Below are 12,919 nucleotides of genomic sequence, written 5' to 3'. Positions count from 1 at the left end.
TTACATCAAAACAGTTGGTACAGAGTAATTGAATGCAAGAATTCTTAACACATTTTCTTGCAAAAGTACTATTGATTTCGCATTTGGAACATGCTCTCACTATTTCTGTAGATGAGAAATGGTCACCCATTTGCATCCATCATGATCTGCTGCCTTTAGCAATGATGGAGGATATAGGAGGAATGTGTTTCAGCCCAAAGGATGCTAGCCCTTCTTGAGAGCAATAGGAATTCTAGAGGCACCATTCAATTTTAAAAGCTATTTGTACTCAAATATAAATTATAAATTATAAATAACAATTATTATAAATAATAATCCCTCAAACACACATACACAGGAGGTTTTCAGTTTCAGTTCTTCAGATGCATGCATGGCTCTATTTTTATTCTGTCCTCATTGTGTGGTTTGTCATTCACATGAGATTCAATGCTGAAAAGTAAAATGAAACATGGGTGAGGGGAATGTAAAATGATGAATCTCCACTACTCATATTATTTCTTTGAACAACTCCTTACTTTCCCCTACTTTTTATTCTAATCATCTTGCATGGAGGTAGTAGTGGGAAGACCTACAGCCTTGTAAGAATGTAAATTTATTTCTTTTCCTGTCTTATTTTATTTAGAAAACATATATGATCCTGCCTATTTCAAAAAAGAACTCCAGGCAATGTACAACAATAAAACAACCAAACAATATATATAACATATAGTGCAAAAGTACATGAAGCAGCAATAATGGAAAACAGCAGTTAAAATATCAAGTCCAGAATTTGGAATAAGTTAAATTACAGTGCTGTGAATCTCTTATACTACAATCCTATAGATGTCTATTCAGAAGTAAGTCCAAATGAGTTCAATGGGGCTTATTCCCAAGTAAGTGGATATAGCAGTGCAGCTTGAACCATGGTGGAGAAACTGGGAGTGGTCAGAAGGCTTGCATGTTCCCACCTATCCTGTTCCTGGCATGAAATGCCACCCCCTCTTCCCTCGTCAGTGTTACCTGTAGTTCAAAGTCACATCTGCATAGATCATGGGTGGTGAACACTTTGGGGGGCTGGATGATGTCAGAGGGCATGGCCACAGCCCTGATATGACAATCCTTGGCCAAAGCGCCAGCTGGAGCTCCAGCCAGTGTTTCCGCCAGGGACTGGCTTCACTGAGCGTAGTCTTTTCCCAGCTGAGCAAAACTCACACTCAGCAAAGTCGCCCCAATCGAGGCAGTGGCTGGAGGAGCGCTCAAGCCACAGCCTTGGCCAGGGCTGCCTTTCCCCTGCTGCAACTTCCCCAATGCGGCCGGGAAGGATGAGAGCTGTTGTCCAACACATCTGGAGGGCAGCTGGTTGGGGAATACTGGTCAAGATTTACAAGATTTAGCTGGAATAAACTCTTGTACCTGGGAGAGTTCCTCCCTGCCTCAAATAATTTCAGATATTACTACTAATGCGAATTAGCTGCAGACAGAGCACCCCCGACTACCCAAGAATACATCCTTCCAACCACCAAAATGCCTCAGTCACTGAAATCGAGAGTGCATGGAATCATACCTGCAAGGCGCAGACCAGTCGCTCCAAGCAGAACGTCTGTTATAGCGGTCCCTGGATCGAATAGAGCACAAGTGCTGCCTAGAGCCGCACCGTGGATAAGAGCACCTTAGAGTGTTTCCATTTTGAGGGAATATAGCAGGATCAACCTCAATCTGAGAATAAAAGCACAGCCAGCTTTAGGAGCGAACTAGAAAGGGTCCTCGATCAAGTGGGCAAGCTTAGGGCAGTTTACTGAATGTGAAGAGTCGGCGATGGGGCCTGGCGCTATGATCCTGCTTGCCACGTGTTTAGTATGCTCGGCTATGTTGTCTGAAACGGGCTAGATTTAATTTGGCTCAGGGGGTTGTTTTCAATTATTTTATGGAAAGTTACTGCAGTTTAACCAGAGCTACAGCAACACACACAGCACTGGGGGTTGCACCTTAGTACTTCAATGGCTCCACGATCCTAGTCAAACTGAAAATGGTGATCCCGAAGCACACAGGCGCCCACCCATTTACTTGAGCTCTCATGAAATCCCCTCGAAGCAGTTTCCCCTACAACCCCCCAATTTAAAAATCAAGTGGGCATTTGGCATGAAGGCTACTCAAGGGAAAGCTGCTTCCTGGTGCATACATGCTATTTTTGCTTGCCTTTTTGCTTTCAGCAGCTCTCATGCCAAGCCCTGAAACTGCTTGGGACTCCGGTCAGAGTTCATGGGGTCATTATCAGGCAGTGAGAGGGGCTGCAGTAGTCACAGGCTGATATCACCACGTGCTCTATATTCTGACACAATGTCCCTCTGAGTACAACACTGGGGACAAACGAGAAAGGACGGCTGCCTTCAACATCCCTCATTCGTGAGCACCCCAAGGCATCTAGATCTCCAATTTGGGAGGGAAACAAAATGCTGAGCTAGATGGACCTTTGCCTAGTCCAGCAAGAATAAAGGTATGTCCTGTAAAGAGCAAAAATATCTCCTTGTCCATCCCCTATCCTCATTCTTATAGCTCCTCCATTTATAGCTTCTCCGGTGTGCCTCCCCATGACAGAAAGTGTCATTCGTCAAAGTACCTGGACAGCTGGTTCCCTTCGTGTGTTCCTGCGTCTGTCCACTTTGATCTGGTATGTCAGCCCATAATAAGAAACTGGAGTGTTCCAGGTTTGGGGGTGTATCAATGTCAAATGACCGTTGTTGTCAATCTGGCACTTAGAAATATCAGGCTTTACTGTAAGAAGAAATGAAATCGGCACAACTTTTAATCATATGCATATCGAACTGACTGCCTTGCACCTTCATCAATACGATTAACATTTATTATTTTAAAGAACTCTGAGGGTCCAAAATTGAGATGCAAGTGTGTCTATTTGCTACCCTGTCATAGAATGTGGGAAGGTCTAATAGAAGTGTTTTTTTTTCTCCAGTGGGGCCTCTGAATTATCAGTATTATAGATACGAGTCTATTCCAGGTGACTTAAAAGTGCTGTGCATTTGAATACCCTTTAACCACTATAACTGTATGAGCAAAATGTGGCAAAAAGTGTTATAAGGAGTAAACTAATCTATGGAGTAAATTATGTGAATAATACCCCTGGTGGGATATAATTCTATATTGTTCCAGATATAGAAATGATTCCTCAAATAAGGTTGCTAGAAACTCCTGACATCAGTGGGAGGCAACTTTTGGGGTCTTGGGGCTATACCCCTGGAACTCACAGGGGGCCTCACCCATCCCTGCTACAAGCAACATGGCAGAAGCAACAAAAACCCATTATTTTTCTTTAAAACGAGGCACGCAGGGAGCGTGTGTCTTGCTTTAAAGCAAAATCGTGTTCCTGGAAGGTTTCTGGGAGAACAAAAAATGGCCCCCTTTTTTGTCTCAGGAAGTGGGGGCAGCAGTGGAGTGGTGGTGGTGGGGCTACAGAAAAGCGGGGGGTGCATGCAGCTCATGGGCCACATGCTGCCCACCCCTGCATTACATATCACCAATTTGGTAAGCAGATTGTTTATTCCTGTTCCAGTGGAATATGCTGATTTCAAAACACCAATCTTCTTATTTTTCTGAACCTTTGATTTGGGATGTGAGAAATGTCTTTTTCAGGAAGAAGTGTGTGTACTGTGTAGCTCAAGAATGGATGAACCTATGCTGCCCTCTAGTGCCAATACCAGATACTGTGGATAAAGGAAGAAACAAGGACTTCATTTCTTTCCCTTTCCCCAGGCCTGCAAAATTGAGAAAGACCATGACTCACCAATGTCTTTGATGAAGAAGTTGTCAGTGTGCTTTTCATATACAACTCCATGGAAAACTTCTAGGACCATCTCAGTGGGTTGGTACTCCTCAGTCAATAGGCAGCGATTCTCTTTTCTGCAGGAAACCGAGTATGTTGCTGAGTTCTTCACAGGCTCCTCACAAATTATATTTCCTGAAGTGTTCTCTGTGGACCTGAATTCAAAACCGAGATGGAACTGAATAGGGTTTTCCTCCAAAATTAAAAAAACGATCCTTTCTAATTCTGTTTTCTAAACTTCTCAGAAAGAACACATGAAATGATTAAACCCAGGCATTCAGAAAACACTTTCCGGAGAGGTGGCTATATATTATTGCATTAAAAACAACAAGAAGTCTGGTGGCACCTTAAAGATTAGCAGATTTATTATGCCATCAACTTTCATGGAGCCTGTTTCATCATTTGGATTCAGTCCTGTGGGAGAGGGCCTTTTGAGGGCACCATTACCCGCAAAGGCCCATTTGTCGGGCACATAGGGAAGGGCTTTCTCCTGTATTGCCCCCAAACTATGGAATGTGCTCCCTCAAGAACTATGATTGGCTGCCACTCTCTTGGCCATTCGAAAGGGTGTAAAGCTGCATCTTCTCAATGTAGCCTTTCAAAATGTGTAGTTTTAAGATATTTATTATGTTGAAGTTTTATTGTTTTAAACTGTTGTACATTGCTTTGCTGACTTTTTAGCAGATGAGGCAGTATATAAATGTTGTGTGGCTGTTGTTGTTGGTGATGATAATAATGAGTGCGTTATCAGCTGCCCCGGATTAACCCTCCAATGATTCTAGATGCCAACTCTGCCCTCATACCTTCTCAAGCAATACTATTACAGGACTAACAACATCAGCCATGCCATCATTGGCTCATTTACCTGCCCATCCTCTCACGAATGGGTGATATCTGCCAACAACGTCTTCTACAGGTCACTCTCTACACAAAATAATAAATGGATAGCTATCTGACATCAGAGATGGCAACAGTCAAAATCTAGTGAGGGGACATTATGGTGTCCTAGGACGCTCTGTGGGCATCAACACTATTCAGGAACAACAACAAAAGAGTGATGAAGCTGAACATATTTGGCTTGCAATGTAAATTTTCCTTACTCTCAGTATTTTAAGGGATGCTCCCTTGCTGCTGAAAATGCTCATAATTTAAATCAAGAATATTATGCATGCATCATGTCCTGCATGTGGGCTTCCTAGGAACATCTGGTTGGCCACAGTGGGAACAGAATACTGGACTAGTTAGGCCTTTGGTCTGATCCTGCAGGGCTCTTATATTCCTAGGAGCTTATTTTGAGATCTTGCCAGATTTGCGGTTGCATCCTGTGGGATCTCGTGAGATCGCAACCATGTGCCACAAGTTCTTGTGAGATCTCAACTATGTCTTGTGAGATATTTGTCCGGGTCTCGTGAGATCCTGCCAAGATCGCATGAGAGCCCTGGCGAGGCAGCAGAAGTAAGGAGTATGTATGTGTGCGGCAGCAGGAAGGAAGGAGGGATGCATGGTGGTGGGACCAGGAGCGGGGAAGAAGTGTGTGCAGTGGCGGTGCAAGTTCTGCTTCAGGTGGCAGAGGAGCTTGCGCGGGGCTTGATGGTAAGCAGTATAGGCACTTATTAGATAAATAAACAAATACATAAATAAATAGATAATTTTAGCTTCTCCTCCTCTAAGCAAATTATGTCTTTTCAGCATTTCCTCTAATGCAGTTAATATAAACATTTACCAGATTGTCATGGGAAAGTCTAGATTTGGAGGGAAAACAGAACCCTGTGAAATGAAACGGAAGCACAGTTTCTCCCTGCCCCCTTCACACCACACACAAGTTATTGTAAAACCAGATCACAATAGATAGAAGCGTAGCGAGACAACCAGTTTTAACACGGGTATTTTCTCTACCCTATAGATATGTGCAGTGGATGCCTTCGTGCCTGCCTTCCTTCTCTGTCCATCATATGTAGTTACTATTATACAGCGTACCACTCTCTGCTGCCATAGTTCCACCCCAACCTTCCATAGTGTTGGATTTTTAAAAAATGCAATAGTGATTCTCGCGCATTTTCTACTTGTAGCAATAAGGCAGCCCATTAAGGGCCTTGTCGTAGGAGCTCTGCTGTCTATGGATGGTTCTGTGTATCCAACTTTCCTTATACACTGACACAAGGGGCTGACTTGGCCCTCGCCTCTACAAATGTCCCTTGAAATGAGGTAGAAAAAGAAAAAGAATCTCACTTAGTTTGACTTTCAGTTCCAGCTCCAATCTTAAACTTCAGATCTGAATTCTGGCTAACTGGTTTCCAAAAGCACTTGAAGTTCCCAGAGTAATTGTTCGCTGTACATTTGAAGTAGGTCCTGTCATTTGCTTCTGGAACAAAACGAAGAACGTACACTTTTTAAAAAGTAGCCTTGTTAGATTGTAGCAGGAAAAAAAGATTGCAAGTTTTAGAACATGCCAGAGGCTAAATCTGATATAAGGTTTCACAAGCTTTTGTAGACAACGAAAGCATAAAGATCCATAAAATGGACTTAAAAGGTGTCATGTGACTATGTTCAGGTGGACTGAGGTATATAACACAATGTGAACTAAATTAACTGAGGTGAGAATCAACACTTGGAATCCAAAAACCTGCACATCCTGATATCTATTACATGGTTGCCAAACTGGCAGATATTTGTTAGACCAATGTTCACAGTGCAGTATGTGAGCTTTGAAGTAACAAAGAACTGTCAGAGATGTTTAAGAAGACCTTTTTAGGGGCGGGGGAGGTGTTTCTGCGTAAACGACGTATGGAATTTTGTCAGCAGATTATTTTAAGAGGACAATGGAAGAAGTGCCTGAAGACCCTGAGTGCAATTAAATTAAATTAAATTAAATTAACTGAGGTGAGAATCAACACTTGGAATCCAAAAACCTGCACATCCTGATATCTATTACATGGTTGCCAAACTGACAGATATTTGTTAGACCAATGTTCACAGTGCAGTATGTGAGCTTTGAAGTAACAAAGAACTGTCAGAGATGTTTAAGAAGACCTTTTTAGGGGCGGGGGAGGTGTTTCTGCGTAAATGACGTATGGAATTTTGTCAGCAGATTATTTTAAGAGGACAATGGAAGAAGTGCCTGAAGACCCTGAGTGCAATCCTATACATGTCTACTCAGAATTAAACTCCACTGAGTTCAATGGGATTTACTCCCAGGTAAGTGTGTATAGGATTGCAGCCTTTCTTGGGTTAGAATTTTGTCTTGTGTAAGAGTAAGTGTGGGCAAGTTGTGGCCTTCCAGATGTTGTTGGAATGCAACTCCCATCATCCTTCACGATTGGCCATGTTGCCTAAGACTGATGTGTTAGGCTCTCAAATGAAATGAAATGAAATTGTGCATTGGCATGCTGGGAGAACAACAAAGGAGCTGTCTTTAATGTCTGTCTCTATACTCAAACTATATGGGTCCAGCTCTAGTCTGATGAAGAGTTCTGTATAACTCCGAAGCTTGCAAATTTCTTTGTGAATATTTGTTAGTTATGATAAATTATACATTTCCTGTGCATTTTAATTTAATGGGACAACACTGTGACCTGATTTTGTCCCAGATACAGATAGCTATCATGCTGGCCATGAATACATTGTATAAACTAAATGTTTGCTGAGGCTTCAAAGCAAGAGTACTAAGCAAGCTTTGTACCATGAAATGGTGGTGAATTCCTTCTTATAATAATAAAACCACCCACAATCCATATTCAGATCTAGAGAAATGCTGTCAGATCTACTACTGAATTCTAATTCTGAAACCTCTCCTTCCAACTGTCTTTTGAGTGCGTTTTTGCATCCTCTCCCTTGAACCTTCCTCTAACGGCAATCATGAAATCAGAGATAAAATGGCATAGGAAGACTGAACTGTTCCCCCTTCCCCTGACTGGTGCCAGCTTCAATGGTTTATCTACTCTGGCGATACTATTAGCAGACTTGTCAGCATCAGCAATCTTACCAAGGGCTTTTTCACCACCATATATCTCTAGGAACCTCACCTCCCTCTCTAGGGCTCCTCTTCAGCTGAATCTCAGTTCTGAGTGTTTATACCTCATGTCTGGCCCCTGAGACAGACTGGGGATTCTGCTAGTGTACCAACCAACATGCTGCCAAGCAGTCTCCCTACCTGAGCTGATGATCTTGGATTTGGTGTGGTTCTGGGGGACCTCAACAGCAATGCCAAGGCTACCTTGCCTCCTGAGTGACCCAGGGATTCATGGCTGCTATGAGAACCATGGGGCTGTCCCAATGTGTCATCAGCCCAATGCACTCTTGACTTGGTGTACTCAACCGAGCAAGAAGATGGTGATCTGGGTGAAGGTGATTTCTCTAACTCCCTGGTCAGATCACTTCCTGCTGAGGTATGGGCCAGCAGCAGCCATTTTCCTCTGTAGGGGTGGTGGACTTTCTGGGAGAGGGAGTTTCTGTTTTGCATGTCTTGAGCTCTGCTAAAGCCCTTCAAAGCCCTACAAGATTTGGGACCTAAGTATTTAGTCTTTCCCCTCAAATCATTTACAATAAGGGCAGCCTCAGGCTCAGAGGCTCTACTCTGGGTGTTCACACCCCCTAAGGTTAGGGGAATGCCTTTCACCCCAGGGAGATTTACCTGGCACCTACTCTCAGGTATTTTTGATGTCTGGTGAGAAACCTTGTATTTTTCCCAGGCCTTTTAAAACTCTGGTTCTATTGGTTTTATTCTGCTGCTGTCACTTATCTGCTTGTTACTGTTCTGTTGTGTTTATTCTTAATGTGCTATTTTATTGTCTTCATCTGTTTTACATGATTTGTTAGCTGCCTTGGAGGGTAGTACTGCTGAAGGGTGGGGCATCCATTTTAAAAATAAATAAATATTGATACCATTTTTATAGCAAAACCAGCTATCTCTGATCTGACTGTCACCCTGTCACTGCTCTAGATTTGATGGATTAAGATGTAATTTGCTTTAATTCAATGTCTTTCCAATACACAGTGTATGACAGCATGGAGGACTAGAGCTCTCTCTCTCTCTCATTCTCTCTTTTTATTTTAACCAACCTATTAGCATCTGCCACATTTAGGTTGCAATACTATATACCAGTCTTCTCTAACCTGGTGAAGTCCAAGATTTTGGACCAGCTCCCATCAGCCCCACCAACATGAACAATGGTCAGGAATGCTGTGAGTTGTAGTCCAAAGCATCTAGAGGTCTCCAGGCTGAGGAAGGCTGCTATACACACTTACCTAGGAGAAAGTTCCATTGAACTCAGTGTGGCCTACATCTGAGTAGATATGTAAAGGATTGCACTGGAGTGATGGCCATGTATCATGCTGCAGTCATCCCAAGCATAATCATTTTTCTTATTCCTTTCAGAGCATGTTTCTGATATTGCAGTACTGATAGGCATTCGGTGTATAGTGGAACTATATTGCTCACAGGCTTACCTGTTAAACGGCTGAGAATTGGTTCAGCTATTTCCCCATTAGTATCTTTCTTCATAATATAGATGGTAGTGGAACTTAAAAGGTTATGTGTGGTGTTACTCCAACAGTTATAACTGCCAGCATCTAGGGGTTCCTTGACTGTTATTTCCAAACGCATCTCGTTTCCTTTCCACTGCTGGTCTTTGGTCCAATAAACTGATGTGTTCTGCTCCTCAGAGGTGTTGCAGATGAGCACTAATTCTGTAGATGGCACCGTAGGATCTGAAGTCCACTTAGATTCTACAATGTGGGCTGAACATCGAAAAAAGTAAAACAAATAAAGAATAATAAGAAGAAACAAAATTAATAGTAAGCTCTGGCCAGATAAAAGGTTGATGTACAGCTCAGGAACACGCTACCTGAAAATACTACTAAATGCTGGCTTGGGAATCTTGGGAGTTGTATGACTTTTTTCTGTCTAAACATGTATAGGATTGCACCTTAAGTCTATTTTTAACTTGAAATAATGAGTGAAAGCTGTAAAGTGAAACCTAGACGAAACAGCACATGCGTACTAACGGGTGGTTTCCCTTTAAACAGCTGTCATGCTAAACCAGTGGGTGGGAAGCAGCTGCTTCAGAGGAATCTCATGAGAGCATTTGGTGGGCGTGAAGTTGGGCAAACATTCTGACCAGTAAGAAGACTTGGCCTGATACTTACAGGTCACCATTTTAGCCCACATTGACTATACGTTTCTGCCTGCTTTGTCATCAAATTCTTCTTAACATTTGGCAGGGTGTTACAGGCAACTAATTTACTAAGTGTTCACATGCAAAATGTGTTAAGTTACCACTTGGTATACATTCATCTGTATCCTCTCTTTTGTGACATAATATCCTATTCTATAGGTTGGATCCGGTTTCCTCATTGTGCCTATGGAATGGATACTGCTGGTGGAACAGGACTTCCACGTCCTCTCCTCCTCCTCGCATCATCTCCTTCTCCTTGGAGGACCCTCCAGAGGAGATCTGGAGGGTGCATGGTGGGCTGTATGGGGGGTGGGGGGAGAGGACACAGAACAGAAGTCCTATTCCACCAGCAGTCTCCACCCTATGTGAGCAATGTGGAAGCTGGATTGAACCCAATGCTTTCACATCCCCTTGTGATTCAGCAATAAGTTACTTTCACAGACACTTAACAGTAACCCATTTGGTTGCGTGACACAGAGCAGAACTACACATTACACCAATCAACTCAGGTTCCCAACCTTGTGCTTGCTGAAGTATGGGAATGAATGGCCAGAAGGCATTTTCAAGAGCGATGCAGTGGTTGGGAGAGTGATGCCTAAACCTTCCCTTGCCTCATTTCCCCCTCACATCCCTTTACCTCAAGCCATTCTCCCTCCCCCAGGCTGTGCTTATTGAAGCAGTGACTGAGGGAAGGACTAAACACCCCTTTCTACCTACCCCTTTCTCCACGAAAAAGCTTGACCCCCACCCCACCTCATGTTCTTCAGTAACAAGAGACTGGGAACTTGTTTTTACTGATGTAATATGCAGTTCTGCCCCCAGATGACAGAGTTCACCATGGAGTAGTCTGATTGTCTCCATCTATGGGTTCAGTGTAAAGGGGTGAAAAAATGAAAAAAAAATAAGCCCATCATAATTATTCATATTACCTTAGAAGAGGACCGTGTGGGGACATGAGCATTGTAGTGAATGGCATTTTAGCTTTCATTTCTTCTCTTTTCAAAATAATATGGATGTGTAATCCAAGCATGCTGCATTGCAACACGCTAGACTTTTTTTAAAAAATTAAATGCTTACAAATTAATCTGCAGTGTAGATTAATTTGCACTAGCAGCTGTTCTTCAGAACTGGCCTTTCATTGCATTATTAGGTACCACTTGTCTATTGTACGTTAAGGTCAGCACTATCAAATACATAGTGAGCAAAGAAATGGCAATTTCTTTCTGATATCTTGATATCTTGTTTGTATTTTCCTTTAATTTTGTGTGTGAGATGATTACTCTGAGTCTTGATCATTGTTGCTTGCTCAGAATCTGTCATAATAGTGTTTTTGTTTTCTGATTGAAACTGACTGATCAGTTCTGCTACAACAATGCACTCTAAATAGTATATCTTCTGGGGTCAGCTCTTACCCGCTCTTTAACTTTCAGGACCATTTCACATTGATTGGTACAAGATCAATACTAAGTACATGGTATACTATGCACTCCATACAATGGCACAATCCTATTGTCCTGGGAGAGCGTCCCAGGGACCACAGGCTTTTCAGAGTCCCCCTTCTTTGGCCATAGACGCTACTATGACCTCAGGAAGGGTATTCTGTGTCCCGATCCTTCCCCCTCCCCCTTCCCTGTCTCCATGCAGCTGCCATGGAAAGAACTGCAGCAGCTGCTTCCTGAGACTACAAATGTGATTTCAGGAAGAGGAAAAAGGAGGCATTCCGGTGGGTGTGGAGGGGGGTGGAGAGGCCAGGATATGCAGTATCCTGTGGCCCCTCCTATCCTGGTTCTGCCCCTGGCAGCACAACCTCTCTACACGAGCTCAAGAAGCCTGTCTACAGAAAACAACAACAAGGAGGAGGCATCTGCCTGCAGAGCATAGGATATTTGGAATGCTTCTGCATTTGGAGTGCTCCTTCAAAGGGCATAGGACTGCACCCTGAGGCAGCTTCATGTGATCCCTTTAATCAGAGATAAGCCTGCCTTGCCACCATTTTCTTTTAAAAAAATACTGTGTGAATATAGGCCATGCCGTCAATCTGGAAAGGCCCATGCGCAAATTGCTTCTGCTCATGCACCAAGCTTTGGGAGGCTGTGGGGGGCTGCTTAAAGAGCCTCTGTGCATGTGCAGAACACCATGCACAGTGCCTTGGATCCTCACCCTGCATTTTAAATATGCTACACAGCAGTGTTGTCAAAAATAGAGGACTCACCATTTGTCCTTACTTCCTGTATTGCTTCTGAATGAATACCCAAGGCCAGCAAAGACATTAGGATGAGCAATAGGCATGCCATCTGCAAAGGAACAAACATGGAAGGTTTTCCAAAGGCAGGATAAAAGAGTGACTGGTGATCTGATTGCCCCTGTACAGGCTCCTGGAAATTCATTGCTTTACTCAGCTGATGAATGTCCACGGCTTCAACAGACTCCGTTAGCATCCAATGATCAGAATACTGTTTTTAATGCAATACTCCGGGACTAAAGTGCCTACTTGTCTTTAATCAGAAATGCCAATGGATTTACCTAGAAATATACACTAGACGTATTGATCAGTAAAAAAATACATTTAAAATGGGATGCCCAGATGATTCGCCTAAAATATGTTGAACTGCTAATCCATATTTTTAGTACTCCTTTTTAATAATAACATATTTATCATAAAGGCAAACACTTTTTGTTCTTTAAACAGTACTTTGGGTATGCTGAAAATTAAAAAAAAGTTGCACTGCATAAGTATGCAACAGATGAAAATTGAAATGTAATCGTTAAATGATTAGTGAAGATGTGTTTCAAAAGGCTCTGTAGGAACCCCAATTGTGAAGCTTAGTATGCTCCGTTATGGTGCACCTTTTGCATGTCTTCTCTGAAGGAAGCTTCCTGAGTTCAATGAGGCTTCCTCCCAGGCAAGATTGTATAGTATTACAGCCTTAGT

The 12,919-nt window shown here is 42.8% G+C and overlaps 1 protein-coding gene across 1 annotated transcript; it reads right to left on the bottom strand.

Moving 5' to 3' along the window:
• Window positions 1-1,512: 1,512 nt before the first annotated feature.
• IL12B (interleukin 12B) lies at window positions 1,513-12,281 on the bottom strand. Its single transcript, XM_084829798.1, has 6 exons — window positions 12,200-12,281; window positions 9,260-9,550; window positions 6,044-6,176; window positions 3,776-3,969; window positions 2,597-2,751; window positions 1,513-1,695 (listed from the first exon to the last, which is right to left on the bottom strand). The coding sequence occupies exons 1-6, from the start codon at window positions 12,279-12,281 to the stop codon at window positions 1,513-1,515; spliced, it is 1,038 nt and encodes a 345-aa protein (XP_084685924.1).
• Window positions 12,282-12,919: the final 638 nt, after the last annotated feature.

Source organism: Heloderma suspectum, chromosome 2 (genome assembly GCF_057233095.1).
Source record: "Heloderma suspectum isolate Gila_16-S chromosome 2, 16-S_ref, whole genome shotgun sequence".
NCBI lineage: Eukaryota > Metazoa > Chordata > Lepidosauria > Squamata > Helodermatidae > Heloderma > Heloderma suspectum.
This window is presented reverse-complemented; position numbering and strand designations above follow the sequence as displayed.

Coding starts and splice junctions, on each gene's coding strand:
- IL12B (XM_084829798.1), bottom strand. CDS start 12,281: ATGGCATGCCTATTGCTCATCCTAATGTCTTTGCTGGCCTTGGGTATT. Junction 9,551..12,199: donor ACAGGAAGTAAGGACAAATG/GTGAGTCCTCTA, acceptor TTCGATGTTCAG/CCCACATTGTAGAATCTAAG. Junction 1,696..2,596: donor GAAGGGAACCAGCTGTCCAG/GTACTTTGACGA, acceptor TTTTATTCTCAG/ATTGAGGTTGATCCTGCTAT.